The sequence below is a fragment of the Scomber japonicus genome, chromosome 9 (assembly GCF_027409825.1).
Source record: "Scomber japonicus isolate fScoJap1 chromosome 9, fScoJap1.pri, whole genome shotgun sequence".
Taxonomy (NCBI): Eukaryota; Metazoa; Chordata; class Actinopteri; order Scombriformes; family Scombridae; genus Scomber; species Scomber japonicus.
The window spans coordinates 2,490,648-2,515,358 of record NC_070586.1 but is presented as its reverse complement, the minus strand read 5'-3'; the positions used below and the strand labels follow the sequence as shown (position 1 = coordinate 2,515,358).

Sequence of the window (24,711 nt, the reverse complement as noted above, 5' to 3'; positions counted from 1 at the left end):
CAGCAACAATGTGCATCCTTTCATATACACATGAATACTGTATGACTTGTTTATACACTATGCCAAACATTTGGGGGTAAATCACTTCTCATGTTTGAGTCTCACAGTGGAAAAAGCAGAAATCCATTAAAGGTAGTATGATCTTCAGTATTATCGAATACACTCTGGCCAGCACGTAAAACCAGGTAGACCACATCCCCCTTTTCCAGCTGAAGAACCAGTGAATTAGAAAGCCTGTTATGGCCAGATCCATAAATGTAATCAGAATTCCACAACACCATCTTGTCATTGTGATAGAGATATACAGTACTCCATGCGTTACTCCGGTTATCCATTGTAGTGAATGAGAAGTAGTAGGCTCCTCTGACTGGGGCTGTGAAGACACCTGCAACAGAAGAGAAAATGAGTGAAGCTTTTTCCTGCTGTTGAACTTCCTCTTCTCTGAGTTCAGTACGCTGTTGCTTCTCAATACTTTGGTCAGGCTGCTGTAAGTGGGTTTGTCTAATCTGAAGGAATAGTTGTTCAGTGCTTTGTTAACATCACATTACTCAGAGACTGTATAGTCTGTAAAAGTTGAGAGCTCTCAGTTACACATTCAGTGAGTCAGTTTGCATCCCATAAGGTTTATAGAAAGTGATATAACAGAGAGATATAAGTGAGCACCTTAAAACAGAGCAAAAGCCTCTCAAAGCCTTTGCAGAACAAATCATTCTCTTGTGTTTTCTCTGTAACTCTGTAAATGTCATAAACGACAAACTCACTTCATCATGAGAACCTGATCAGTCACCACATGAAATGTAATTACATAACACAAAATCACACACATGACTCAATGCTGGCAAAGAACCAACGGCCTGGCTCAAACCCTCTGAGAGGACACAGAGAAACTCCATTAAAAGTGTTATGATGGACTGTAAAAGGTCAAATAGGTGAAATCTTAAAAGGGCCAATTCAAAGAGAAATGTCTCCTAATCAGAAAGTGTGCAGCTGGAGCCATAGTGGAGACAAAATAGATGAGTACCTGTAATTGGACTGTAGACCTGACCAAAGTTGGTGATGACTTTACTGAACTTAAGTGTGATGTCAGTATCGAAGGGTCCAATTAGTCCGCTGTCAGTGAGACCAAGAGAGAACGCCACCTTTGGTTGGTCTGTGTGGATGTGAGAAGATTCACATAGAGGAAAAAAATAGCTCCACTTATAAACAGCTGATGAACACATTGTTTGTATTGTGTCTCTTTTGGTGAATAGTATTCATAGAAACTGAAGTTACTCTTTAATAATGATAAAAACAGTTTACCTGCAATCTGTCTCTTGAGCTCCTCCATCTCGTTGTCACTGGCGTTCATTCTGGCCTCCAACACTGTCAACACATTTAACATTCATATTATAGTAAAGTTTATGGTCAGCAGGTTTCAAGTTGTTAACATGATCACTATGGAGACTGACCTTTGCTCTTATCTTCACTCGCTGTTACTCTGGATTGAAGATCTACAATAGAAGACACAATTAATAATCAGATTAATAATTGTTCAGCAGGCAGCAGTTTTTACATTTTATTAGTGCCACGGGTTCTAGCTCCGAGGCAACTATTAATCTTCTCCATACTTATTATTCTGCTTCTTCCGCCGTTTTTTGGCGCGTAACTCCTCCCGCAGCTTTGAGAAAACCCGACAATATATACATCAAAACGTGCGGCTCGATCGGGGGAGGGGTGCTATGACTTTTGGTGTTGAAATTCCAATTATTCCCAAAGTTATTCCCAAAAAACCGTGAGATTTCTCCATTGAAAATGAATGGGACTTTTTTGAAAAACACCCAAAATTTCAACTTTTTTCACCTTTTTTCAGAGTCACCTAGCTCTCTCATACGTGCACGTAGAAACGTGATTCAAAATTTAAAACGGAGGAAAACTTGTGCTCTCTGGAAAGATACCAAACTATTTTTACATAACATGTAAACTTTTCAAACTATGAGCAGTCAAACCAGGAGTGGAAATCACTTTTTCTTCAAAGTTAGAGTGGAAGCGGCAGTTAGCTTGAGTGTGAGAAGCAGTAAAAAATAACTTTAATTTTTATTTTTAACTCGAGCTCACGGCCAAACCGTAAAAAGGAGACAATAATTTTTGGTCAAAATGTAGACATAGGTGTTGGGATTCATAAAATGTGACTCTGACAGGCGGGGTCTGCATTAAATTTAAACGGGGGGGGCCGAGACTGGTGGCAATACCTGTCTCGCTCCCCACTGACTCTAATGTAATTGTGTGCTTTTTTCAAAATAATCTCACTCTGTGTTCACACTGAGCTTACGCGCTCATTTTAAAGAATATGTGAATAAAATAAACACTGTCAGAATCTGCCGGCTTCTGTGTCTCTCACGGTGTTTTCGGTTTTTGGACAGGAGTTACGGTTTTCTAACAGTTTGCAATTGTTCGGGACCTTGTCAGAAGCCAAATTCTTCAGAATTGTCAGAATTTTTTCCAAGCAGATTCTCAAATCGCCGTAGCAACCGCAGGCCCTTAGCAACCATAGGGCCTTAGCAACCTGTCGCTGGGCAGAAACTGAGCTACTTGTTTGTGATTGGCTAATCCCTGCCTGTCTGTTTTGCCAGTTAACTGAGCTAATTCATTTGAATGGATTAATTCATGTTTACTGTGGACAAAATAAATAGTTTTATTGTTTTGTATTGTAGTTATATGATTTGTGATGTATAAAAAGATTCAACATTTATCAATAGAAGATGAACAAAATGTACATAATATAATTTCATACAACCAAGTAATTTAAAATATAAAGTATAATAAAATCTACTCTCTAAATGATTTGAAGATTTACTTAATAATTTCATAACAGTGATGTTCCTGTCTGTGGAAAAAATGAAGTAGACTTTAATTAATAAGTTTAAATATTAAATTATTTATGCTTAAATATGATCATAATCATTACTTAATATTTTCAGGAATGTTAAGTTGAGAATAAAGTACATTCATAAGGAAAAAATAAATCGTGTACCCGTCCCGGCAGTAGCCCCGTGACACTCAAAATGTCCCTGGAATTTTCTAGTTGATTATTGTAGTTTACCTGTGTTCTCCATCTTGAGCTTCTCCATCACATCTTCACTGGTTTTCATTCTGGCCTTCAAAACTGTGAACACATTCAACATGTTTATTTTAAAGGAGATAATCTACATAACTGGAACTTGAAATATTTGTATGTGTAGCTAATAAACTAGTAGCTGTGTATTTTTGCCGCTTACTGCTGTTTTTAATAATGATATAATCAGTTTACCTGCATTCTCTATCTTCAGCTTCATCACCTCGTTCTTGAGCTCCTCCACCTCGTTTTCACTGGTGGTCATTCTGGTCTCCAACACTGTGAACACATTTAACATTAATATTATAGTGAAGTATGTTTATGATCAGCATCAATGCTAGAATACAGTAAAATATATAAGTTTTTACATTGAATTGATTGTTGTAGTTTACCTGTGTTCTCTCTCTGGAGCTCCTTGACCACATTTTCACTGGCGTTCATTTTGGACTCCAACACTGTCGACACATTTAAAGCTCATGACTAAAAGCTTTATTTTGAATCTTAGATATTCATCTCAGTAAACATCTTAAAGGAATGGTTATATTTATTTCTTGAGTTTAACAGGAAATAAAATCACAAACATAAATTAATTATATATTATTCAATAAAATATAAATATCTACCTGCATTCTTGCTTTCACTGGCTGTCAGTCTGGTCTGTATGGCTGGAATAAAAGCAGTAAATTACACCTAAAAGTAATGTCTATGTGAACATTGCATGAATGTGTTGATCACTGTGTGAATGAACCTGTATTCTCCTGCTCCAGTTTCTCCATCTTGCTCTTGGTGTTCCTCAGCTCCACACTGTGTTCGATGGCCATGTCTCTCAGCTCCTTCAGCTCAGCCCAGATGTCAGGGGTGATGTTGGTCTGATCACTGGTTGATTTGACACCCAGGATCTCAGACTGAATCTCCGTCTGAGTGATGTCATTCCCTGTCAGCCCTCCACTCTCACCCTGAGCCCCCGTCCAGTACAGACAGAGCAGCAACGCCAGAAAAGCTGCAGTACGCCTCATTGTGAAATATCACCTCTTTAGACAGGAGGATGCAGTCTGACACCACTCGCTCAGTTCCCGTCTTTATATCCACGTAGAACAGGTCACTGAACTGCTGTATGAGAATTAAACAGCTGTCTTTGATAAGGAATGCAAAAATAACACCACCGATCCTTCAACACTAAACTTAAAGCAAACAGGTTTGAATGATGTTCTTTCAAAACCATTGGTAGTGAATGTTTGTCGTGTAAAGAGATGATAAGAGCAAAGTTAGTCTTTTATTTTTTCATGTGTTTGTTTCCCAGACTCAGGTTGTACATAGTCTGGGTCATGGTCAATCTGATGTGTGTTTTTATGTGTTTTAAACAGGCGGGGAGTTCCTGTCCACTGAAAAGAAGCCAATGGAGAAGTAACTTAGAGCTGCATTCTATCAAAAGGCCACCAGGGGGCGACCGTCTCTATACAAGTCAATGGAGAATTCACCAACTTCTCACTTGATTTCTAACCTCAGTAAACGTTTTCAAAATGTGTTTATTGTCTCAATCACTAGTTTAAAGCCTTCTTCAATGCAGTATGATCATTTAATGCTGAATCATCATCAGATCATCATTTGAACTAATGAGTTGATAAAAGGGATTTCAGTGTCTGATCTTTTTGTGTGTGTGTGTTGGTTTTCCCAGACTCAGGTTTAAATATCCCCAAATTAAAGTCAGAGACAAGCACTTTAACCTCATATTCATTCTTTTATTTCATATGTAGTTTGTTGCAGAGCAAAGTCAACACAGCAACAATGTGCATCCTTTCATATACACATGAATACTGTATGACTTGTTTATACACTATGCCAAACATTTGGGGGTAAATCAATTCTCATGTTTGAGTCTCACAGTGGAAAAAGCAGAAATCCGTTAAAGTTAGTCAAATCACTACTACTATCGTATACAGTATCGCCAGCAGGTAAAACCAGGTAGACCACATCCCCCTTTTCCAGCTGAAGAACCAGTGAATTAGAAACACTTTCCAGGCTATTTGCACTGTTATTATAACTGATCAACACTATTTTGTCATTGTGATAGACATAAACACGCCTGTATACGTTACTCCGGCCATCCAGTAGATTGAATGAGAAGTAGTAGGCTCCTCTGACTGGGGCTGTGAAGACACCTGCAACAGAGGAGAAAATGAGTGAAGCTTTTTCCTGCTGTTGAACTTCCTCTTCTCTGAGTTCAGTACGCTGTTGCTTCTCAATACTTTGGTCAGGCTGCTGTAAGTGGGTTTGTCTAATCTGAAGGAATAGTTGTTCAGTGCTTTGTTAACATCACATTACTCAGAGACTGTATAGTCTGTAAAAGTTGAGAGCTCTCAGTTACACATTCAGTGAGTCAGTTTGCATCCCATAAGGTTTATAGAAAGTGATATAACAGAGAGATATAAGTGAGCACCTTAAAACAGAGCAAAAGCCTCTCAAAGCCTTTGCAGAACAAATCATTCTCTTGTGTTTTCTCTGTAACTCTGTAAATGTCATAAACGACAAACTCACTTCATCATGAGAACCTGATCAGTCACCACATGAAATGTAATTACATAACACAAAATCACACACATGACTCAATGCTGGCAAAGAACCAATGGCCTGGCTCAAACCCTCTGAGAGGACACAGAGAAACTCCATTAAAAGTGTTATGATGGACTGTACAATGTCAAATGGGTGAAATCTTAAAAGGGCCAATTCAAAGAGAAATGTCTCCTCCTCAGAAAGTGTGCAGCTGGAGCCATAGTGGAGGAAAAATAGATGAGTACCTGTAGTTGGACTGTAGACCTGACCAAAGTTGGTGATGACTTTACTGAACTTAAGTGTGGTGTCAGTATTGAAGGGTCCAACTTGTCCATCATCAGTGAGACCAAGTGAGAAGGCCACCTTTGGTTGGTCTGTGTGGATGTGAGAAGATTCACATAGAGGAAAAAAATAGCTCCACTTATAAACAGCTGATGAACACATTGTTTGTATTGTGTCTCTTTTGGTGAATAGTATTCATAGAAACTGAAGTTACTCTTTAATAATGATAGAAACAGTTTACCTTCATTCTGTCTCTTGAGCTCCTCCACCTCGGTTTCACTGGCGTTCATTCTGGTCATCATATCTGTGAACACATTCAGCATGTTTATTTTAACCCACCTGTTGTCCTCGAGTCAAGGAAGGAAGGGAGGGGGGAAGAAGGAAGGAAAGGAGGGAGGGGGGAAGGATGGAAGGGAGGAAGAAGGAAGGTAGGAGGGAGGGATGAAACAAGGAAGGAGGGAGGGAGGAAGGACAGATGGAAGGAAGGACAGATGGAAGGAAGGAAAGAGGGAAGGAAGGACAGATGGAAGGAAGGAAGGAAGGACAGATGGAAGGAAGGAAGGACAGACGGTAAAAAGGAAGGAAGGAATGAAGGAACAGTCAAAACAGACGGGGTCAATTTGACCCAGGAGGACGACAGGAAGGTTAAAGGAGATAATCTACATAACTGTGTAGCTAATAAACTAGCAGCTGTGTACTTTACAGGTTACTGTTCTTAATAATGATATAATCAGTTTACCTGCATTCTCTATCTTCAGCTTCACCACCTCGTTCCTGAGCTCCTCCACCTCGTTTTCACTGACGTTCATTCTGGCCTCCAACACTGTCAACACACAATTTTACATTTATTATAGTGAAGTTTATGGTCAGCAGGTTTCAAGTTGTTAACATGATCACTATGGAGACTGACCTTTGCTCTTATCTTCACTCGCTGTTACTCTGGATTGAAGATCTGCAATAGAAGGCAAAATTAATAATCAGATTAATAATTGTTCAGCAGGCAGCAGTTTTTACATTTTATTAGTGCCGCGGGTTCTAGCTCCGAGGCATCTATTACTCTTCTCCATACTTATTATTCTGCTTCTTCCGCCGTTTTTCGGCGCGTAACTCCTCCCGCAGCTTTGAGAAAACCCGACAATATATACATCAAAACGTGCGGCTCGATCGGGGGAGGGGTTCTATGACTTTTGGTGTTGAAATTCCAATTTTTCCAAAAGTTATTCCCAAAAAAACGTGAGATTTCTCCTTTGAAAATTAATGGGAATTTTTTTGAAAAACACCCAAAATTTCAACTTTTTTCACCTTTTTTCAGAGTCAGCTCGCTCTCTCATACGTGCACGTAGAAACGTGATTCAAACTTTAAAACGGAGGAAAACTTGTCCTCTCTGGAAAAACACCAAACTATTTTTACATAACATGTAAACTTTTCAAACTATGAGCAGTCAAACGAGGAGTGGAAATCACTTTTTCTTCAAAGTTAGAGTGGAAGCGGCAGTTAGCTTGAGTGTGAGAAGCAGTAAAAAATAACCTTAATATTTATTTTTAACTCGAGCTCACGGCCAAACCGTAAAAAGGAGACAAATAATTTTTGGTCAAAATGTAGACATGGGTGTTGGGATTCATAAAATGTGACTTTGACAGGCGGGGTCTGCACAAAATTTAAACGGGGGGGCCGAGACTGGCGGCAATCCCTGTCTCGCTCCCCACTAACCCTAATGTAATCGTCTTTTTTTCAAAATAATCTCACTCTGTGTTCGCACTGAGCTTACTCGCTCATTTTAAGGAATATCTGAATAAAATAAACTCTGTCAGAATCTGCCGGCTTCTGTGTCTCTCACGGTGTTTTTTGGTTTTTGGACAGGAGTTACGGTTTTCTCACAGTTTGCAATTGTTCGGGACCTTGTCAGAAGCCAAATTCGTCAGAATTTTGAGAATTCTTTCCAAGCAGATTCTCACATCGCCGTAGCAACCGTAGGGCCTTAGCTGCCCTTAGCAACCGTAGAGCCTTAGCTGACCTTAGCAACCGCAGGGCCTTAGCTGCCCTTAGCAACCGTAGGGCCTTAGCTGCCCTTAGCAACCGTAGGGCCTTAGCTGCCCTTAGCAACCTGTTGCTGGGCAGAAACTGACCTACTTTTTTGTGATTGGCTAATCCCTGTATGTCTGTTTTGCCAGTTAACTGAGCTAATTCATTTAATGGAGTGATTAATTCATGTTTACTGTGGACAAAATAAATATTTTCATTGAAGTATAATAAAATATACTCTCTAAATTATTTGAAGATTTACTTAATAATTTCATAACAGGTATGTTCCTGTCTGTGGAAAAAATGAAGTAGACTTTAATTAATAAGTTTAAATATTAAATTATTTATGCTTAAATATGATTAACATTCACTTAATATTTTCAGGAATGTTAAGTTGAGAATAAAGTACATTCATAAGGAAAAAATAAATAATAAATTATTGTAATTTACCTGTGTTCTGCATCTTGAGCTCCTCCATCACATCTTCACTGGTTTTCATTCTGGCCTTCAAAACTATGAACACATTCAACATGTTTATTTTAAAGGAGATAATCTACATAACTGGAACTTGAAATATTTGTATGTGTAGCTAATAAACTAGTAGCTGTGTATTTGTGCAGCTTACTGCTGTTTTTAATAATGATATAATCAGTTTACCTGCATTCTCTATCTTCAACTTCATCACCTCGTTCTTGAGCTCCTCCACCTCGTTTTCACTGCCAGTCATTTTGGTCTCCAACACTGTCAACACATTTAACATTCATATCATTGTGAAGTATGTTTATGATCAGCATCAATGCTAGAATACAGTAAAAAATATACGTTTTTTCATTGAATTGATTGTTGTAGTTTACCTGTGTTCTCTCTCTGGAGCTCCTTGACCACATTTTCACTGGCGTTCATTTTGGACTCCAACACTGTCGACACATTTAAAGCTCATGACTAAAAGCTTTATTTTGAATCTTAGATATTCATCTCAATAAACATCTTAAATGAATGGTTATATTTATTTCTTGAGTATAACAGGAAATAAAATCAAACATAAATGAATTATATATTATTCAATAAAATATAAATATCTACCTGCATTCTTGCTTTCACTGGCGGTCAGTCTGGTCTGCATGGCTGGAATAAAAGCAGTAAATTACTCCTAAAAGTAATGTTTATGTGAAAATTGCATGAATGTGTTGATCACTGTGTGAATGAACCTGTATTCTCCTGCTCCAGCTTCTCCATCTTGCTCTTGGTGTTCCTCAGCTCCACACTGTGTTCGATGGCCATGTCTCTCAGCTCCTTCAGCTCAGCCCAGATGTCAGGGCTGATGTTGGTCTGATCACTGGTTGATTTGACACCCAGGATCTCAGACTGAATCTCCGTCTGAGTGATGTCATTCCCTGTCAGCCCTCCACTCTCACCCTGAGCCCCCGTCCAGTACAGACAGAGCAGCAACGCCAGAAAAGCTGCAGCACGCCTCATTGTGAAATATCACCTCTTTCGACAGCAAGATGCAGTCTGACACCAGTCAGTCAGTTCCCGTCTTATATCCACGTAAAACAGGTCACTGAACTGCTGTATGAGAATTGAACAGCTGTCTTTGATAAGGAATGCAAAAATAGCACCAAACACTAAACTTAAAGCAAACAAGTTAGAATGATGTTTTTTCAAAATCATTGGTAGTGAACGTTTGTCGTGTAAAGAGATGATAAGAGCAAAGTCAGTCTTTTATTTTTTCATGTGTTTGTTTCCCAGACTCAGGTTGTAAAGAGTCTGGGTCATGGTCAATCTGATGTGTATTTTTATGTGTTTTAAAAAGGCGGGGAGTTCCTGTCCACTGAAATGAAGCCAATGGAGAAGTAACTTAGAGCTGCATTCTATCAAAAGGCCACCAGGGGGCGACCGTCTCTATACAAGTCAATGGAGAAGTAACTTAGAGCTGCATTCTATCAAAAGGCCACCAGCGGGCGACCGTCTCTATACAAGTCAATGGAGCATTCACCAACTTCTCACTTGATTTCTAACCTCAGTAAACGTTTTCAAAATTTGTTTATGGTCTCAATCGCTAGTTTAAAGCCTTCTTCAATGCAGTATGATGTTCATTTAATGCTGAATCATCATCAGATCATCATTTGAACTAATGAGTTGATAAATGGGATTTCAGTGTCTCATCTTTTTCTGTATGTGTTGGTTTTCCCAGACTCAGGTTTAAATATCCCCAAATTAAAGTCAGAGACAAGCACTTTAACCTCATATTCATTCTTTTATTTCATATGTAGTTTGTTGCAGAGCAAAGTCAACACAGCAACAACGTGCATCCTTTCATATACACATGAATACTGTATGACTTGTTTATACACTATGCCAAACATTTGGGGGTAAATCAATTCTCATGTTTGAGTCTCACAGTGGAAAAAGCAGAAGTCCATTAAAGGAAGTATAATCATTAGTATCATCATATACACTAGAGCCAGCACGTAAAACCAGGTAGACCACATCCCCCTTTTCCAGCTGAAGAACCAGTGAATTAGAAAGTCTGTTATAGCCAGTTTCATAATTGTAATTATCATTCCACAACAATCTCTTGTCATTGTGATAGAGAAATACAGCACTCCATACGTTCTTCCGCATATCCACTGTAGTGAATGAGAAGTAGTAGGCTCCTCTGACTGGGGCTGTGAAGACACCTGCAACAGAGGAGAAAATGAGTGAAGCTTTTTCCTGCTGTTGAACTTCCTCTTCTCTGAGTTCAGTACGCTGTTGCTTCTCAATACTTTGGTCAGGCTGCTGTAAGTGGGTTTGTCTAATCTGAAGGAATAGTTGTTCAGTGTTCTTGCTTTGTTAACATCACATTACTCAGAGACTGTATAGTCTGTGAAAGTTGAGAGCTCTCAGTTACACATTCAGTGAGTCAGTTTGCATCCCATAAGGTTTATAGAAAGTGATATAACAGAGAGATATAAGTGAGCACCTTAAAACAGAGCAAAAGCCTCTCAAAGCCTTTGCAGAACAAATCATTCTCTTGTGTTTTCTCTGCAACTCTGTAAATGTCATAAACGACAAACTCACTTCATCATGAGAACCTGATCAGTCACCACATGAAATGTAATTACATAACACAAAATCACACACATGACTCAATGCTGGCAAAGAACCAACGGCCTGGCTCAAACCCTCTGAGAGGACACAGAGAAACTCCATTAAAAGTGTTATGATGGACTGTAAAAGGTCAAATGGGTGAAATCTTAAAAGGGCCAATTCAAAGAGAAATGTCTCCTCCTCAGAAAGTGTGCAGCTGGAGCCATAGTGGAGACAAAATAGATGAGTACCTGTAGTTGGACTGTAGACCTGACCAAAGTTGGTGAAGACTTTACTGAACTTCAGTGTGATGTCAGTATTGAAGGGTCCAACTTGTCCATCATCAGTGAGACCAAGAGAGAACGCCAACTTTGGTTGGTCTGTGTGGATGTGAGAAGATTCACATAGAGGAAAAAAATAGCTCCACTTATAAACAGCTGATGAACAAATTGTTTGTATTGTGTCTCTTTTGGTGAATAGTATTCATAGAAACTGAAGTTACTCTTTAATAATGATAGAAACAGTTTACCTGCAATCTGTCTCTTGAGCTCCTCCACCTCGTTTTCACTGGCGTTCATTCTGGCCTCCAACACTGTCAACACATTTAACATTCATATTATAGTGAAGTTTATAGTCAGCAGGTTTCAAGTTGTTAACATGATCACTATGGAGACTGACCTGTGGTCTTATCTTCACTCGCTGTTACTCTGGATTGAAGATCTGCAATAGAAGGCAAAATTAATAATCAGATTAATAATTGTTCAGCAGGCAGCAGTTTTTACATTTTATTGATTATTGCAGTTTACCTGTGTTCTCCATCTTGAGCTCCTCCATCACATCTTCACTGGTTTTACAAAAAATATTTGTATGTGTAGCTAATAAACTAGTAGCTGTGTATTTTTGCAGCTTACTGCTGTTTTTAATAATGATATAATCAGTTTACCTGCATTCTCTATCTTCAGCTTCACCACCTCGTTCTTGAGCTCCTCCACCTCGTTTTCACTGGTTGTCATTCTGGTCTCCAACACTGTCAACACATTTAACATTAATATCATTGTGAAGTATGTTTATGATCAGCATCATTGCTAGAATACAGTAAAAAATATAAGTTTTTACATTGAATTGATTGTTGTAATGTACCTGTGTTCTCTCTCTGGAGCTCCTTGACCTCATTTTCACTGGCTGTCAGTCTGGTCTGCATGGCTGGAATAAAAGCAGTAAATTACTCCTAAAAGTAATGTCTATGTGAACATTGCATGAATGTGTTGATCACTGTGTGAATGAACCTGTATTCTCCTGCTCCAGCTTCCTCAGCTCCACTCTGTGTTCGATGGCCATGTCTCTCAGCTCCTTCAGCTCAGCCCAGATGTCAGGGGTGATGTTGGTCTGATCACTGGTTGATTTGACACCCAGGATCTCAGACTGAATCTCCGTCTGAGTGATATCATTCCCTGTCAGCCCTCCACTCTCACCCTGAGCCCCCGTCCAGTACAGACAGAGCAGCAACGCCAGAAAAGCTGCAGCACGCCTCATTGTGAAATATCACCTCTTTAGACAGCAAGATGCAGTCTGACACCACTCGGTCAGTTCCCGTCTTTATATCCAAGTAGAACAGGTCACTGAACTGCTGTATGAGAATTAAACAGCTGTCTTTGATAAGGAATGCAAAAATAGCACCAAACACTAAACTTAAAGCAAACAACAAGTTAGAATGATGTTCTTTCAAAATCATTGGTAGTGAACATTTGTTGTGTAAAGAGATGATAAGAGCAAAGTCAGTCTTTTATTTTTTCATGTGTTTGTTTTCCAGACTCAGGTTGTACATACTCTGGGTCATGGTCAATCTGATGTGTATTTTTATGTGTTTTAAAAAGGTGGGGAGTTCCTGTCCACTGAAATGAGGCCAATGGAGAAGTAACTTAGAGCTGCATTCTATCAAAAGGCCACCAGGGGGCGACCGTCTCTATACAAGTCAATGGAGAATTCACCAACTTCTCACTTGATTTCTAACCTCAGTAAACGTTTTCAAAATGTGTTTATGGTCTCAATCACTAGTTTAAAGCCTTCTTCAATACAGTATGATGTTCATTTAATGCTGAATTATCATCAGATCATCATTTGAACTAATGAGTTGATAAATGGGATTTCAGTGTCTGATCTTTTTGTGTGTGTGTGTTGGTTTTCCCAGACTCAGGTTTAAATATCCCCAAATTAAAGTCAGAGACAAGCACTTTAACCTCATATTCATTCTTTTATTTCATATGTAGTTTGTTGCAGAGCAAAGTCAACACAGCAACAATGTGCATCCTTTCATATACACATGAATACTGTATGACTTGTTTATACACTATGCCAAACATTTGGGGGTAAATCAATTATGTTTGAGTCTCACAGTGGAAAAAGCAGAAATCCATTAAAGGAAGTATGATCATCAGTATCATCGTATACACTACAGCCAGCAGGTAAAACCAGGTAGACCACATCCCCCTTTTCCAGCTGAAGAACCAGTGAATTAGAAACACTTTCCCCGGGATTTGAACTGTAATTATGACTGAACAACATTCTCTTGTCATTGTGATAGACATAAACATTCCTGTATACGTTACTCCGGGTATCCACTAGATTGAATGAGAAGTAGTAGGCTCCTCTGACTGGGGCTGTGAAGGCACCTGCAACAGAGGAGAAAATGAGCGAAGCTTTTTCCTGCTGTTGAACTTCCTCTTCTCTGAGTTCAGTACGCTGTTGCTTCTCAATACTTTGGTCAGGCTGCTGTAAGTGGGTTTGTCTAATCTGAAGGAATAGTTGTTCAGTGCTTTGTTAACATCACATTACTCAGAGACTGTATAGTCTGTAAAAGTTGAGAGCTCTCAGTTACACATTCAGTGAGTCAGTTTGCATCCCATAAGGTTAATAGAAAGTGATATAACAGAGAGATATAAGTGAGCACCTTAAAACAGAGCAAAAGCCTCTCAAAGCCTTTGCAGAACAAATCATTCTCTTGTGTTTTCTCTGTAACTCTGTAAATGTCATAAACGACAAACTCACTTCATCATGAGAACCTGATCAGTCACCACATGAAATGTAATTAACACAAAATCATACACATGACTCAATGCTGGCAAAGAACCAATGGCCTGGCTCAAACCCTCTGAGAGGACACAGAGAAACTCCATTAAAAGTGTTATGATGGACTGTAAAAGGTCAAATGGGTGAAATCTTAAAAGGGCCAATTCAAAGAGAAATGTCTCCTCCTCAGAAAGTGTGCAGCTGGAGCCATAGTGGAGGAAAAATAGATGAGTACCTGTAATTGGACTGTAGACCTGACCAAAGTTGGTGAAGACTTTACTGAACTTAAGTGTGATGTCAGTATTGAAGGGTCCAATTAGTCCGCTGTCAGTGAGACCAAGTGAGAACGCCACCTTTGGTTGGTCTGTGTGGATGTGAGAAGATTCACATAGAGGAAAAAAATAGCTCCACTTATAAACAGCTGATGAACACATTGTTTGTATTGTGTCTCTTTTGGTGAATAGTATTCATAGAAACTGAAGTTACTCTTTAATAATGATAGAAACAGTTTACCTGCAATCTGTCTCTTGAGCTCCTCCACCTCGTTTTCACTGGCGTTCATTCTGGCCTCCAACACTGTCAACACATTTAACATTCATATTATAGTGAAGTTCATGATCAGCAGGTTTCAAGTTGTTAACATGATCACTATGGAGACTGACCTTTGCTCTTATCTTCACTCGCTGTTACTCTGGATTGAAGATCTACAATAGAAGGCAAAATTAATAATCAGATTAATAATTGTTCAGCAGGCAACAGTTTTTACATTTTATTAGTGCCACGGGTTCTAGCTCCGAGGCAACTATTAATCTTCTCCATACTTATTATTCTGCTTCTTCCGCCGTTTTTCGGCGCGTAACTCCTCCCTCAGCTTTGAGAAAACCCGACAATATATACATCAAAACGTGCGGCTCGATCGGGGGAGGGGTGCTATGACTTTTGGTGTTGAAATTCCAATTTTTCCCAAAGTTATTCCCAAAAAACCGGGAGATTTCTCCATTGGAAATGAATGGGAATTTTTTGAAAAACACCCAAAATTTGCCCTTTTTTCACCTTTTTTCAGAGTCACCTAGCTCTCTCATACCTGCACGTAGAAACGTGATTCAAACTTTAAAACGGAGGAAAACTTGTGCTCTCTGGAAAGATACCAAACTACTTTTACATAACATGTAAACTTTTCAAACTATGAGCAGTCAAACGAGGAGTGGAAATCACTTTTTCTTCAAAGTTAGAGTGGAAGCGGCAGTTAGCTAGAGTGAGAGAAGCAGTAAAAAATAACCTTCATTTTTGTTTTTAACTCGAGCTCACGGCCAAACCGTAAAAAGGAGACAAATAATTTTTGGTCAAAATGTAGACATAGGTGTTGGGATTCATAAAATGTGACTTTGACAGGCGGGGTCTGCACAAAATTTAAACGGGGGGGCCGAGACTGGCGGCAATCCCTGTCTCGCTCCCCACTAACCCTAATGTAATTGTGTCCTTTTTTCAAAATAATCTCACTCTGTGTTCACACTGAGCTTACTCGCTCATTTTAAGGAATATCTGAATAAAATAAACACTGTCAGAATCTGCCGGCTTCTGTGTCTCTCACGGTGTTTTCAGTTTTTGGACAGGAGTTACGGTTTTCTCACAGTTTGTAATTGTTCGGGACCTTGTCAGAAGCCAAATTCTTCAGAATTTTGAGAATTTTTTCCAAATCGCCGTAGCAACCGTAGGGCCTTAGCTGCCCTTAGCAACCGCAGGGCCTTAGCTGCCCTTAGCAACCGCAGGGCCTTAGCTGCCCTTAGCAACCGCAGGGCCTTAGCTGCCCTTAGCAACCGTAGGGCCTTAGCTGCCCTTAGCAACCGTAGGGCCTTAGCAACCAGTTGCTGGGCAGAAACTGACCTACTTTTTTATGATTGGCTAAACTGACCTACTTTTTTGTGATTGGCTAATTACTGTGTCTGTTTTGCCAGTTAACTGAGCTAATTCATTTGAATGGAGTGATTCATGTTTACTGTGGACAAAATAAATAGTTTCATTGAAGTATAATAAAATCTACTCTCTAAATTATTTGAAGATTTACTTAATAATTTTATAACAGTGATGTTCCTGTCTGTGGAAAAAATGAAGTAGACTTTAATTAATAAGTTTAAATATTCAATTATTTATGCTTAAATATGATTAACATTCACTTAATATTTTCAGGAATGTTAAGTTGAGAATAAAGTACATTCATGAGGAAAAAATAAATCGTGTACTCGTCCCGGCAGTAGCCCCGTGGCACTCAAAATGTCCCTGGAATTTTCTAGTTGATTATTGTAGTTTACCTGTGTTCTCCATCTTGAGCTCCTCCATCACATCTTCACTGGTTTTCATTCTGGCCTTCAAAACTGTGAACACATTCAACATGTTTATTTCAAGGGAGATAATCTACATAACTGGAACTTGAAATATTTGTATATGTAGCTAATAAACTAGTAGCTGTGTATTTTTGCAGCTTACTGCTGTTTTTAATAATGATATAATCAGTTTACCTGCATTCTCTATCTTTAGCTTCATCACCTCGTTCTTGAGCTGCTCCACCTCGTTTTCACTGGTGTTGATTTTGGTCTCCAACTCTGTCGACACATTTAAAGCTCATGACTAAAAGCTTTATTTTGAATCTTAGATATTAATCTCAGTAAACATCTTAAAGGAATGGTTATATTTATTTCTCGAGTTTAACAGGAAATAAAATCACAAACATCAATTAATTATATATTATTCAATAAAATATGAATATCTACCTGCATTCTTGCTTTCACTGGCTGTCAGTCTGGTCTGTATGGCTGGAATAAAAGCAAAGTAAATTACTCCTAAAAGTAATGTCTATGTGAACATTGCATGAATGTGTTGATCACTGTGTGAATGAACCTGTATTCTCCTGCTCCAGATTCCTCAGCTCCACTCTGTGTTGGATGGCCATGTCTCTCAGCTCCTTCAGCTCAGCCCAGATGTCAGGGGTGATGTTGGTCTGATCACTGGTCCCTCCACTCTCACCCTGAGCCCCCGTCCAGTACAGACAGAGCAGCAACGCTAGAAAAGATGCAGCACGCCTCATTGTGAAATATCACCTCTTTAGACAGCAAGATGCAGTCTGACACCACTCGGTCAGTTCCCGTCTTTATATCCACGTAGAACAGGTCACTGAACTGCTGTATGAGAATTAAACAGCTGTCTTTGATAACAAATGCAAAAATAGCACCAAACACTAAACTTAAAGCAAACAAGTTAGAATGATGTTCTTTCAAAATCATTGGTAGTGAACGTTTGTCGTGTAAAGAGATGATAAGAGCAAAGTCAGTCTTTTATTTTTTCATGTGTTTGTTTCCCAGACTCAGGTTGTAAAGAGTCTGGGTCATGGTCAATCTGATGTGTATTTTTATGTGTTTTAAAAAGGCGGGGAGTTCCTGTCCACTGAAAAGAAGCCAATGGAGAAGTAACTTAGAGCTGCCTTCTATCAAAAGGCCACCAGGGGGCGACCGTCTCTATACAAGTCAATGGAGTATTCACCAACTTCTCACTTGATTTCTAACCTCAGTAAACGTTTTCAAAATGTGTTTATGGTCTCAATCGCTAGTTTAAAGCCTTCTTCAATGCAGTATGATGTTCATTTGATGCTGAATCATCATCAGATCATCATTTGAACTAATGAGTTGATAAATGGGATTTCAGTGTCTGATATTTTTGTGTGTGTGTGTTGGTTTTCCCAGACTCAGGTTTAAATATCCCCAAATTAAAGTCAGAGACAAGCACTTTAACCTCATATTCATTCTTTTATTTCATATGTAGTTTGTTGCAGAGCAAAGTCAACACAGCAACAATGTGCATCCTTTCATATACACATGAATACTGTATGACTTGTTTATACACTATGCCAAACATTTGGGGGTAAATCACTTCTCATGTTTGAGTCTCACAGTGGAAAAAGCAGAAATCCATTAAAGGAAGTATGATCATTAGCATCATCGTATACACTATAGCCAGCAGGTAAAACCATGTAGACCACATCCCCCTTTTCCAGCTGAAGAACCAGTGAACTAGAAAGTCTGTTATTGCCATTTCCATAATTGTAATGATGACTCCACAACACTCTCTTGTCATTGTGATAGAGATATACAACACTCCATACGTTACTCCGTATATCCAGTAGATTGAATGAGAAGTAGTAGGCTCCTCTGACTGGGGCTGTGAAGACACCTGCAACAGAGGAGAAAATGAGTGAAGCTTTTTCCTGCTGTTGAACTTCCTCTTCTCTGAGTTCAGTATGCTGTTGCTTCTCAATACTTTGGTCAGGCTGCTGTAAGTGGGTTTGTCTAATCTGAAGGAATAGTTGTTCAGTGCTTTGTTAACATCACATTACTCAGAGACTGTATAGTCTGTAAAAGTTGAGAGCTCTCAGTTACACATTCAGTGAGTCAGTTCGCATCCCATAAGGTTTATAGAAAGTGATATAACAGAGAGATATAAGTGAGCACCTTAAAACAGAGCAAAAGCCTCTCAAAGCCTTTGCAGAACAAATCATTATCTTGTGTTTTCTCTGTAACTCTGTAAATGTCATAAACGACAAACTCACTTCATCATGAGAACCTGATCAGTCACCACATGAAATGTAATTACATAACACAAAATCACACACATGACTCAATGCTGGCAAAGAACCAACGGCCCGGCTCAAACCCTCTGAGAGGACACAGAGAAACTCCATTAAAAGTGTTATGATGGACTGTAAAAGGTCAAATGGGTGAAATCTTAAAAGGGCCAATTCAAAGAGAAATGTCTCCTCCTCAGAAAGTGTGCAGCTGGAGCCATAGTGGAGGAAAAATAGATGAGTACCTGTAATTGGACTGTAGACCTGACCAAAGTTGGTGATGACTTTACTGAACTTAAGTGTGATGTCAGTATTGAAGGGTCCAACTTGTCCGCCGTCAGTGAGACCAAGTGAGAACGCCACCTTTGGTTGGTCTGTGTGGATGTGAGAAGATTCACATTGAGGAAAAAAATAACTCCACTTATAAACAGCTGATGAACACATTGTTTGTATTGTGTCTCTTTTGGTGAATAGTATTCATAGAAACTGAAGTTACTCTTTAATAATGATAGAAACAGTTTACCTGCAATCTGTCTCTTGAGCTCCTCCACCTCGTTTTCACTGGCGTTCATTCTGGCCTCCAACACTGTCAACACATTTAACATTCATATTATAGTAAAGTTTATAGTCAGCAGGTTTCAAGTTGTTAACATGATCACTATGGAGACTGACCTGTGCTCTTATCTTCAAATGCTGTTACTCTGGATTGAAGATCTGCAATAGAAGACAAAATTAATAATCAGATTAATAATTGTTCAGCAGGCAACAGTTTTTACATTTTATTGATTATTGCATTTTACCTGTGTTCTCCATCTTGAGCTCCTCCATCACATTTTCACTGGTTTTCATTCTGGCCTTCAAAACTGTGAACACATTCAACATGTTTATTTTAAAGGAGATCATCTACATAACTGGAACTTGAAATATTTGTATGTGTAGCTAATAAACTAGTAGCTGTGTATTTTTGCAGCTTACTGCTGTTTTTAATAATGATATAATCAGTTTACCTTCATTCTCTATCTTCAGCTTCATCACCTCGTTCTTGAGCTCCTCCACCTCGTTTTCACTGGTGGTCATTCTGGTCTCCAACACTGTCAACACATTTAACATTCATATCATTGTGAAGTATGTTTATGATCAGCATCATTGCTAAAATACAGTAAAATATATAAGTTTTTACGTTGAATTGATTGTTGTAGTTTACCTGTGTTCTCTCTCTGGAGCTCCTTGACCTCATTTTCACTGGCTGTCAGTCTGGTCTGTATGGCTGGAATAAAAGCAGTAAATTACTCCTAAAAGTAATGTCTATGTGAACATTGCATGAATGTGTTGATCACTGTGTGAATGAACCTGTATTCTCCTCTCCCAGCTTCCTCAGCTCCACACTGTGTTCGATGGCCATGTCTCTCAGCTCCTTCAGCTCAGCCCAGATGTCAGGGCTGATGTTGGTCTGATCACTGGTTGATTTGACACCCAGGATCTCAGACTGAACCTCCGTCTGAGTGATGTCATTCCCTGTCAGCCCTCCACTCTCACCCTGAGCCCTCGTCCAGTACAGACAGAGCAGCAACGCCAGAAAAGCTGCAGCACGCCTCATTGTGAAATATCACCTCTTTAGACAGCAAGATGCAGTCTGACACCACTCGTTCAGTTCCCGTCTTTATATCCACGTAGAACAGGTCACTGAACTGCTGTATGAGAATTAAACAGCTGTCTTTGATAAGGAATGCAAAAATAGCACCAACGATCCTTCAACACTAAACTTAAAGCAAACAAGTTAGAATCATGTTCTTTCAAAACCATTGGTAGTGAACGTTTGTCGTGTAAAGAGATGATAAGAGCAAAGTCAGTCTTTTATTTTTTCATGTGTTTGTTTCCCAGACTCAGGTTGTAAAGAGTCTGGGTCATGGTCAATCTGATGTGTATTTTTATGTGTTTTAAACAGGCGGGGAGTTCCTGTCCACTGAAAAGAAGCCAATGGAGAAGTAACTTAGAGCTGCATTCTATCAAAAGGCCACCAGGGGGCGACCGTCTCTATACAAGTCAACTTGATTTCTAACCTCAGTAAACGTTTTCAAAATGTGTTTATGGTCTCAATCACTAGTTTAAAGCCTTCTTCAATGCAGTATGATGTTCATTTAATGCTGAATCATCATCAGATCATCATTTGAACTAATGAGTTGATAAATGGGATTTCAGTGTCTGATCTTTCTGTATGTGTGTGTTGGTTTTCCCAGACTCAGGTTTAAATATCCCCAAATTAAAGTCAGAGACAATCACTTTAACCTCATATTCATTCTTTTATTTCATATGTAGTTTGTTGCAGAGCAAAGTCAACACAACAACAATGTGCATCCTTTCATATACACATGAATACTGTATGACTTGTTTATACACTATGCCAAACATTTGGGGGTAAGTCAATTCTCATGTTTGAGTCTCACAGTGGAAAAAGCAGAAATCCATTAAAGGTAGTATGATTGTAAGTATTATCGTATACAGTATCGCCAGCACGTAAAACCAGGTAGACCACATCCCCCTTTTCCAGCTGAAGAACCAGTGAATTAGAAAGTCTGTTACTGCCAGTTCCATTATTGTAATTAGAACTCCACAACACTCTCTTGTTATTGTGATAGAGAGATACAACACTCCATGCGTTATTCTGCAGATCCACTGTATTGAGTGAGAAGTAGTAGGCTCCTCTGACTGGGGCTGTGAAGAGACCTGCAACAGAGGAGAAAATGAGTGAAGCTTTTTCCTGCTGTTGAACTACCTCTTCTCTGAGTTCAGTACGCTGTTGCTTCTCAATACTTTGGTCAGGCTGCTGTAAGTGGGTTTGTCTAATCTGAAGGAATAGTTGTTCAGTGCTTTGTTAACATCACATTACTCAGAGACTGTATAGTCTGTAAAAGTTGAGAGCTCTCAGTTACACATTCAGTGAGTCAGTTTGCATCCCATAAGGTTTATAGAAAGTGATATAACAGAGAGATATAAGTGAGCACCTTAAAACAGAGCAAAAGCCTCTCAAAGCCTTTGCAGAACAAATCATTCTCTTGTGTTTTCTCTGTAACTCTGTAAATGTCATAAACGACAAACTCACTTCATCATGAGAACCTGATCAGTCACCACATGAAATGTAATTACATAACACAAAATCACACACATGACTCAATGCTGGCAAAGAACCAACGGCCTGGCTCAAACCCTCTGAGAGGACACAGAGAAACTCCATTAAAAGTCTTATGATGGACTGTAAAAGGTCAAATGGGTGAAATCTTAAAAGGGCCAATTCAAAGAGAAATGTCTCCTCCTCAGAAAGTGTGCAGCTGGAGCCATAGTGGAGGAAAAATAGATGAGTACCTGTAATTGGACTGTAAGCCCGACCAAAGTTGGTGATGACTTTACTGAACTTAAGTGTGATGTCAGTATTGAAGGGTCCAAGTAGTCCATCATCAGTGAGACCAAGTGAGAACGCCACCTTTGGTTGGTCTGTGTGGATGTGAGAAGATTCACATAGAGGAAAAAAATAGCTCCACTTATAAACAGCTGATGAACACATTGTTTGTATTGTGTCTCTTTTGGTGAATAGTATTCATAGAAACTGAAGTTACTCTTTAATAATGATAGAAACAGTTTACCTGCAATCTGTCTCTTGAGCTCCTCCACCTCGTTTTCACTGGCGTTCATTCTGGTCATCATATCTGTGAACACATTCAACATTTTTATTTTAACCCTCCTGTTGTCCTCGAGTCAAGGAAGGAAGGGAGGGGGGAAAAAGGAAGGAAAGGAGGGAGGGAGGAAGGATGGAAGGGAGGAAGAAGGAAGGAAGGAAAGGAGGGAGGGGGGAAGGATGGAAGGGAGGAAGAAGGAAGGTAGGAGGGAGGGATGAAACAAGGAAGGAGGGAGGGAGAAAGGAAAATAGGAAGGGAGGAAGGAAGGAAGGAAAGAAGGAAATAGGAAAGAAAGAAGGGAGGAAGGAAAGGAAGGAAGGAAAGAAGGAGGAAGGGATGAAAGAAGGAAGGACAGATGGAAGGAAGGAAGGACAGAAGGAAGGAAGGAAAGAGGGAAGGAATGACGGATGGAAGGAAGAAAGGAAGGAAGGAAGGACAGACGGTAAAAAGGAAGGAAGGAATGAAGGAACAGTCAAAACAGACGGGGTCAATTTGACCCAGGAGGACGACAGGAAGGTTAAAGGAGATAATCTACATAACTGTGTAGCTAATAAACTAGCAGCTGTGTACTTTGCAGGTTACGGTTCTTAATAATGATATAATCAGTTTACCTGCAATGTCCATCTTGAGCTCCTCCACCTCGTTTTCACTGACGTTCATTCTGGCCTCCAACACTGTCAACACATTTAACATTCATATTATTGTGAAGTTTATAGTCAGCAGGTTTCAAGTTATTAACATGATCACTATGGAGACTGACCTTTTCTCTTATCTTCACTCGCTGTTACTCTGGATTGAAGATCTGCAATAGAAGGCAAAATTAATAATCAGATTAATAATTGTTCAGCAGGCAGCAGTTTTTACATTTTATTGATTATTGCAGTTTACCTGTGTTCTCCATCTTGAGCTCCTCCATCACATTTTCACTGGTTTTCATTCTGGCCTTCAAAACTATGAACACATTCAACATGTTTATTTTAAAGGAGATAATCTACATAACTGGAACTTGAAATATTTGTATGTGTAGCAAATAAACTAGTAGCTGTGTATTTTTGCAGGTTACTGCTGTTTTTAATAATGATATAATCAGTTTACCTGCATTCTCTATCTTCAGCTTCATCACCTCGTTCCTGAGCTCCTCCACCTCGTTTTCACTGGTGGTCATTCTGGCCTCCAACACTGTCAACACATTTAACATTCATATCATTGTGAAGTATGTTCATGGTCAGCATCATTGCTAGAATACAGTAAAATATATAAGTTTTTACATTGAATTGATTGTTGTAGTTTACCTGTGTTCTCTCTCTGGAGCTCCTTGACCTCATTTTCACTGGCGTTCATTTTGGACTCCAACACTGAACACATTTAAAGCTCATGACCAAAAGCTTTATTTTGAATCTTAGATATTCATCTCAGTAAACATCTTAAAGGAATGGTTATATTTATTTCTTGAGTTTAACAGGAAATAAAATCACAAACATAAATTAATTATATATTATTCAATAAAATATGAATATCTACCTGCATTCTTGCTTTCACTGGCTGTCAGTCTGGTCTGTATGGCTGGAATAAAAGCAGTAAATTACTCCTAAAAGTAATGTCTATGTGAACATTGCATGAATGTGTTGATCACTGTGTGAATGAACCTGTATTCTCCTGCTCCAGCTTCCTCAGCTCCACTCTGTGTTCGATGGCCATGTCTCTCAGCTCCTTCAGCTCAGCCCAGATGTCAGGGCTGATGTTGGTCTGATCACTGGTTGATTTGACACCCAGGATCTCAGACTGAATCTCCGTCTGAGTGATGTCATTCCCTGTCACCCCTCCACTCTCACCCTGAGTCCCCGTCCAGTACAGACAGAGCAGCAACGCTAGAAAAGATGCAGCACGCCTCATTGTGAAATATCACCTCTTTAGACAGCAAGATGCAGTCTGACACCACTCGGTCAGTTCCCGTCTTTATATCCACGTAAAACAGGTCACTGGACTGCTGTATGAGATTTAAACAGCTGTCTTAGATAACAAATGCAAAAATAGCACCAAACACTAAACTTAAAGCAAACAAGTTAGAATGATGTTCTTTCAAAATCATTGGCAGTGAACGTTTGTCGTGTAAAGAGATGATAAGAGCAAAGTCAGTCTTTTATTTTTTCACGTGTTTGTTTCCCAGACTCCCAGACATGACCCCGACTGTAAAGAGTCTGGGTCATGTCTGATGTGTATTTTTCTGTGTTTTAAAGCATTTATTGCAAAACCACAAAACAAAAAACTGTAGCCATAAACTATAAAACCTTAATATCCTTAGCATGTATATATACTTCAATTCATGCCAAGGCTACAAGGAGCT

At 39.3% G+C, this 24,711-nt stretch overlaps 3 protein-coding genes across 3 annotated transcripts; all 3 read right to left on the bottom strand.

The window, feature by feature from the left end:
* Nucleotides 1–101: 101 nt before the first annotated feature.
* On the bottom strand, nucleotides 102–9,435 carry LOC128364266 (uncharacterized). Its single transcript, XM_053324801.1, has 9 exons — nucleotides 9,155–9,435; nucleotides 9,030–9,071; nucleotides 8,801–8,863; nucleotides 3,484–3,546; nucleotides 3,080–3,142; nucleotides 1,449–1,490; nucleotides 1,300–1,362; nucleotides 1,022–1,150; nucleotides 102–385 (listed from the first exon to the last, which is right to left on the bottom strand). Exons 1-9 carry the CDS (start codon nucleotides 9,420–9,422, stop codon nucleotides 102–104), a joined length of 1,017 nt encoding a protein of 338 aa, XP_053180776.1. The 5' UTR covers nucleotides 9,423–9,435.
* Nucleotides 9,436–17,861: 8,426 nt separating this feature from the next.
* LOC128364265 (heavy metal-binding protein HIP-like) lies at nucleotides 17,862–20,349 on the bottom strand. Its single transcript, XM_053324800.1, has 7 exons — nucleotides 20,047–20,349; nucleotides 19,901–19,963; nucleotides 19,497–19,559; nucleotides 19,369–19,410; nucleotides 19,220–19,282; nucleotides 18,942–19,070; nucleotides 17,862–18,305 (listed from the first exon to the last, which is right to left on the bottom strand). The coding sequence occupies exons 1-7, from the start codon at nucleotides 20,291–20,293 to the stop codon at nucleotides 18,022–18,024; spliced, it is 891 nt and encodes a 296-aa protein (XP_053180775.1). The 5' UTR covers nucleotides 20,294–20,349; the 3' UTR covers nucleotides 17,862–18,021.
* A 627-nt stretch (nucleotides 20,350–20,976) lies between these two features.
* LOC128364262 (heavy metal-binding protein HIP-like) lies at nucleotides 20,977–24,260 on the bottom strand. The gene is made up of 8 exons (XM_053324798.1): nucleotides 24,014–24,260; nucleotides 23,889–23,930; nucleotides 23,660–23,722; nucleotides 23,256–23,318; nucleotides 23,128–23,169; nucleotides 22,979–23,041; nucleotides 22,057–22,185; nucleotides 20,977–21,420 (listed from the first exon to the last, which is right to left on the bottom strand). Exons 1-8 carry the CDS (start codon nucleotides 24,258–24,260, stop codon nucleotides 21,137–21,139), a joined length of 933 nt encoding a protein of 310 aa, XP_053180773.1. The 3' UTR covers nucleotides 20,977–21,136.
* Nucleotides 24,261–24,711: the final 451 nt, after the last annotated feature.

Excerpts from the sequence above, each read along its gene's own strand:
- LOC128364262 (XM_053324798.1), bottom strand. The coding sequence starts at position 24,260 with ATGAGGCGTGCTGCATCTTTTCTAGCGTTGCTGCTCTGTCTGTACTGG. Across the intron at positions 23,931-24,013 it reads GCTGGAGCAGGAGAATACAG|CCATACAGACCAGACTGACA; the intron begins GTTCATTCACAC and ends CTTTTATTCCAG. Across the intron at positions 21,421-22,056 it reads GGCTTACAGTCCAATTACAG|GTCTCTTCACAGCCCCAGTC; the intron begins GTACTCATCTAT and ends CCTCTGTTGCAG.
- LOC128364266 (XM_053324801.1), bottom strand. The coding sequence starts at position 9,422 with ATGAGGCGTGCTGCAGCTTTTCTGGCGTTGCTGCTCTGTCTGTACTGG. Across the intron at positions 3,143-3,483 it reads GCTCCAGAGAGAGAACACAG|TTTTGAAGGCCAGAATGAAA; the intron begins GTAAACTACAAC and ends ATGTGTTCACAG. Across the intron at positions 386-1,021 it reads GGTCTACAGTCCAATTACAG|GTGTCTTCACAGCCCCAGTC; the intron begins GTACTCATCTAT and ends CTTCTGTTGCAG.
- LOC128364265 (XM_053324800.1), bottom strand. The coding sequence starts at position 20,293 with ATGAGGCGTGCTGCAGCTTTTCTGGCGTTGCTGCTCTGTCTGTACTGG. Across the intron at positions 19,411-19,496 it reads GCTCAAGATGGAGAACACAG|ATCTTCAATCCAGAGTAACA; the intron begins GTAAAATGCAAT and ends CTTCTATTGCAG. Across the intron at positions 18,306-18,941 it reads GGTCTACAGTCCAATTACAG|GTGTCTTCACAGCCCCAGTC; the intron begins GTACTCATCTAT and ends CCTCTGTTGCAG.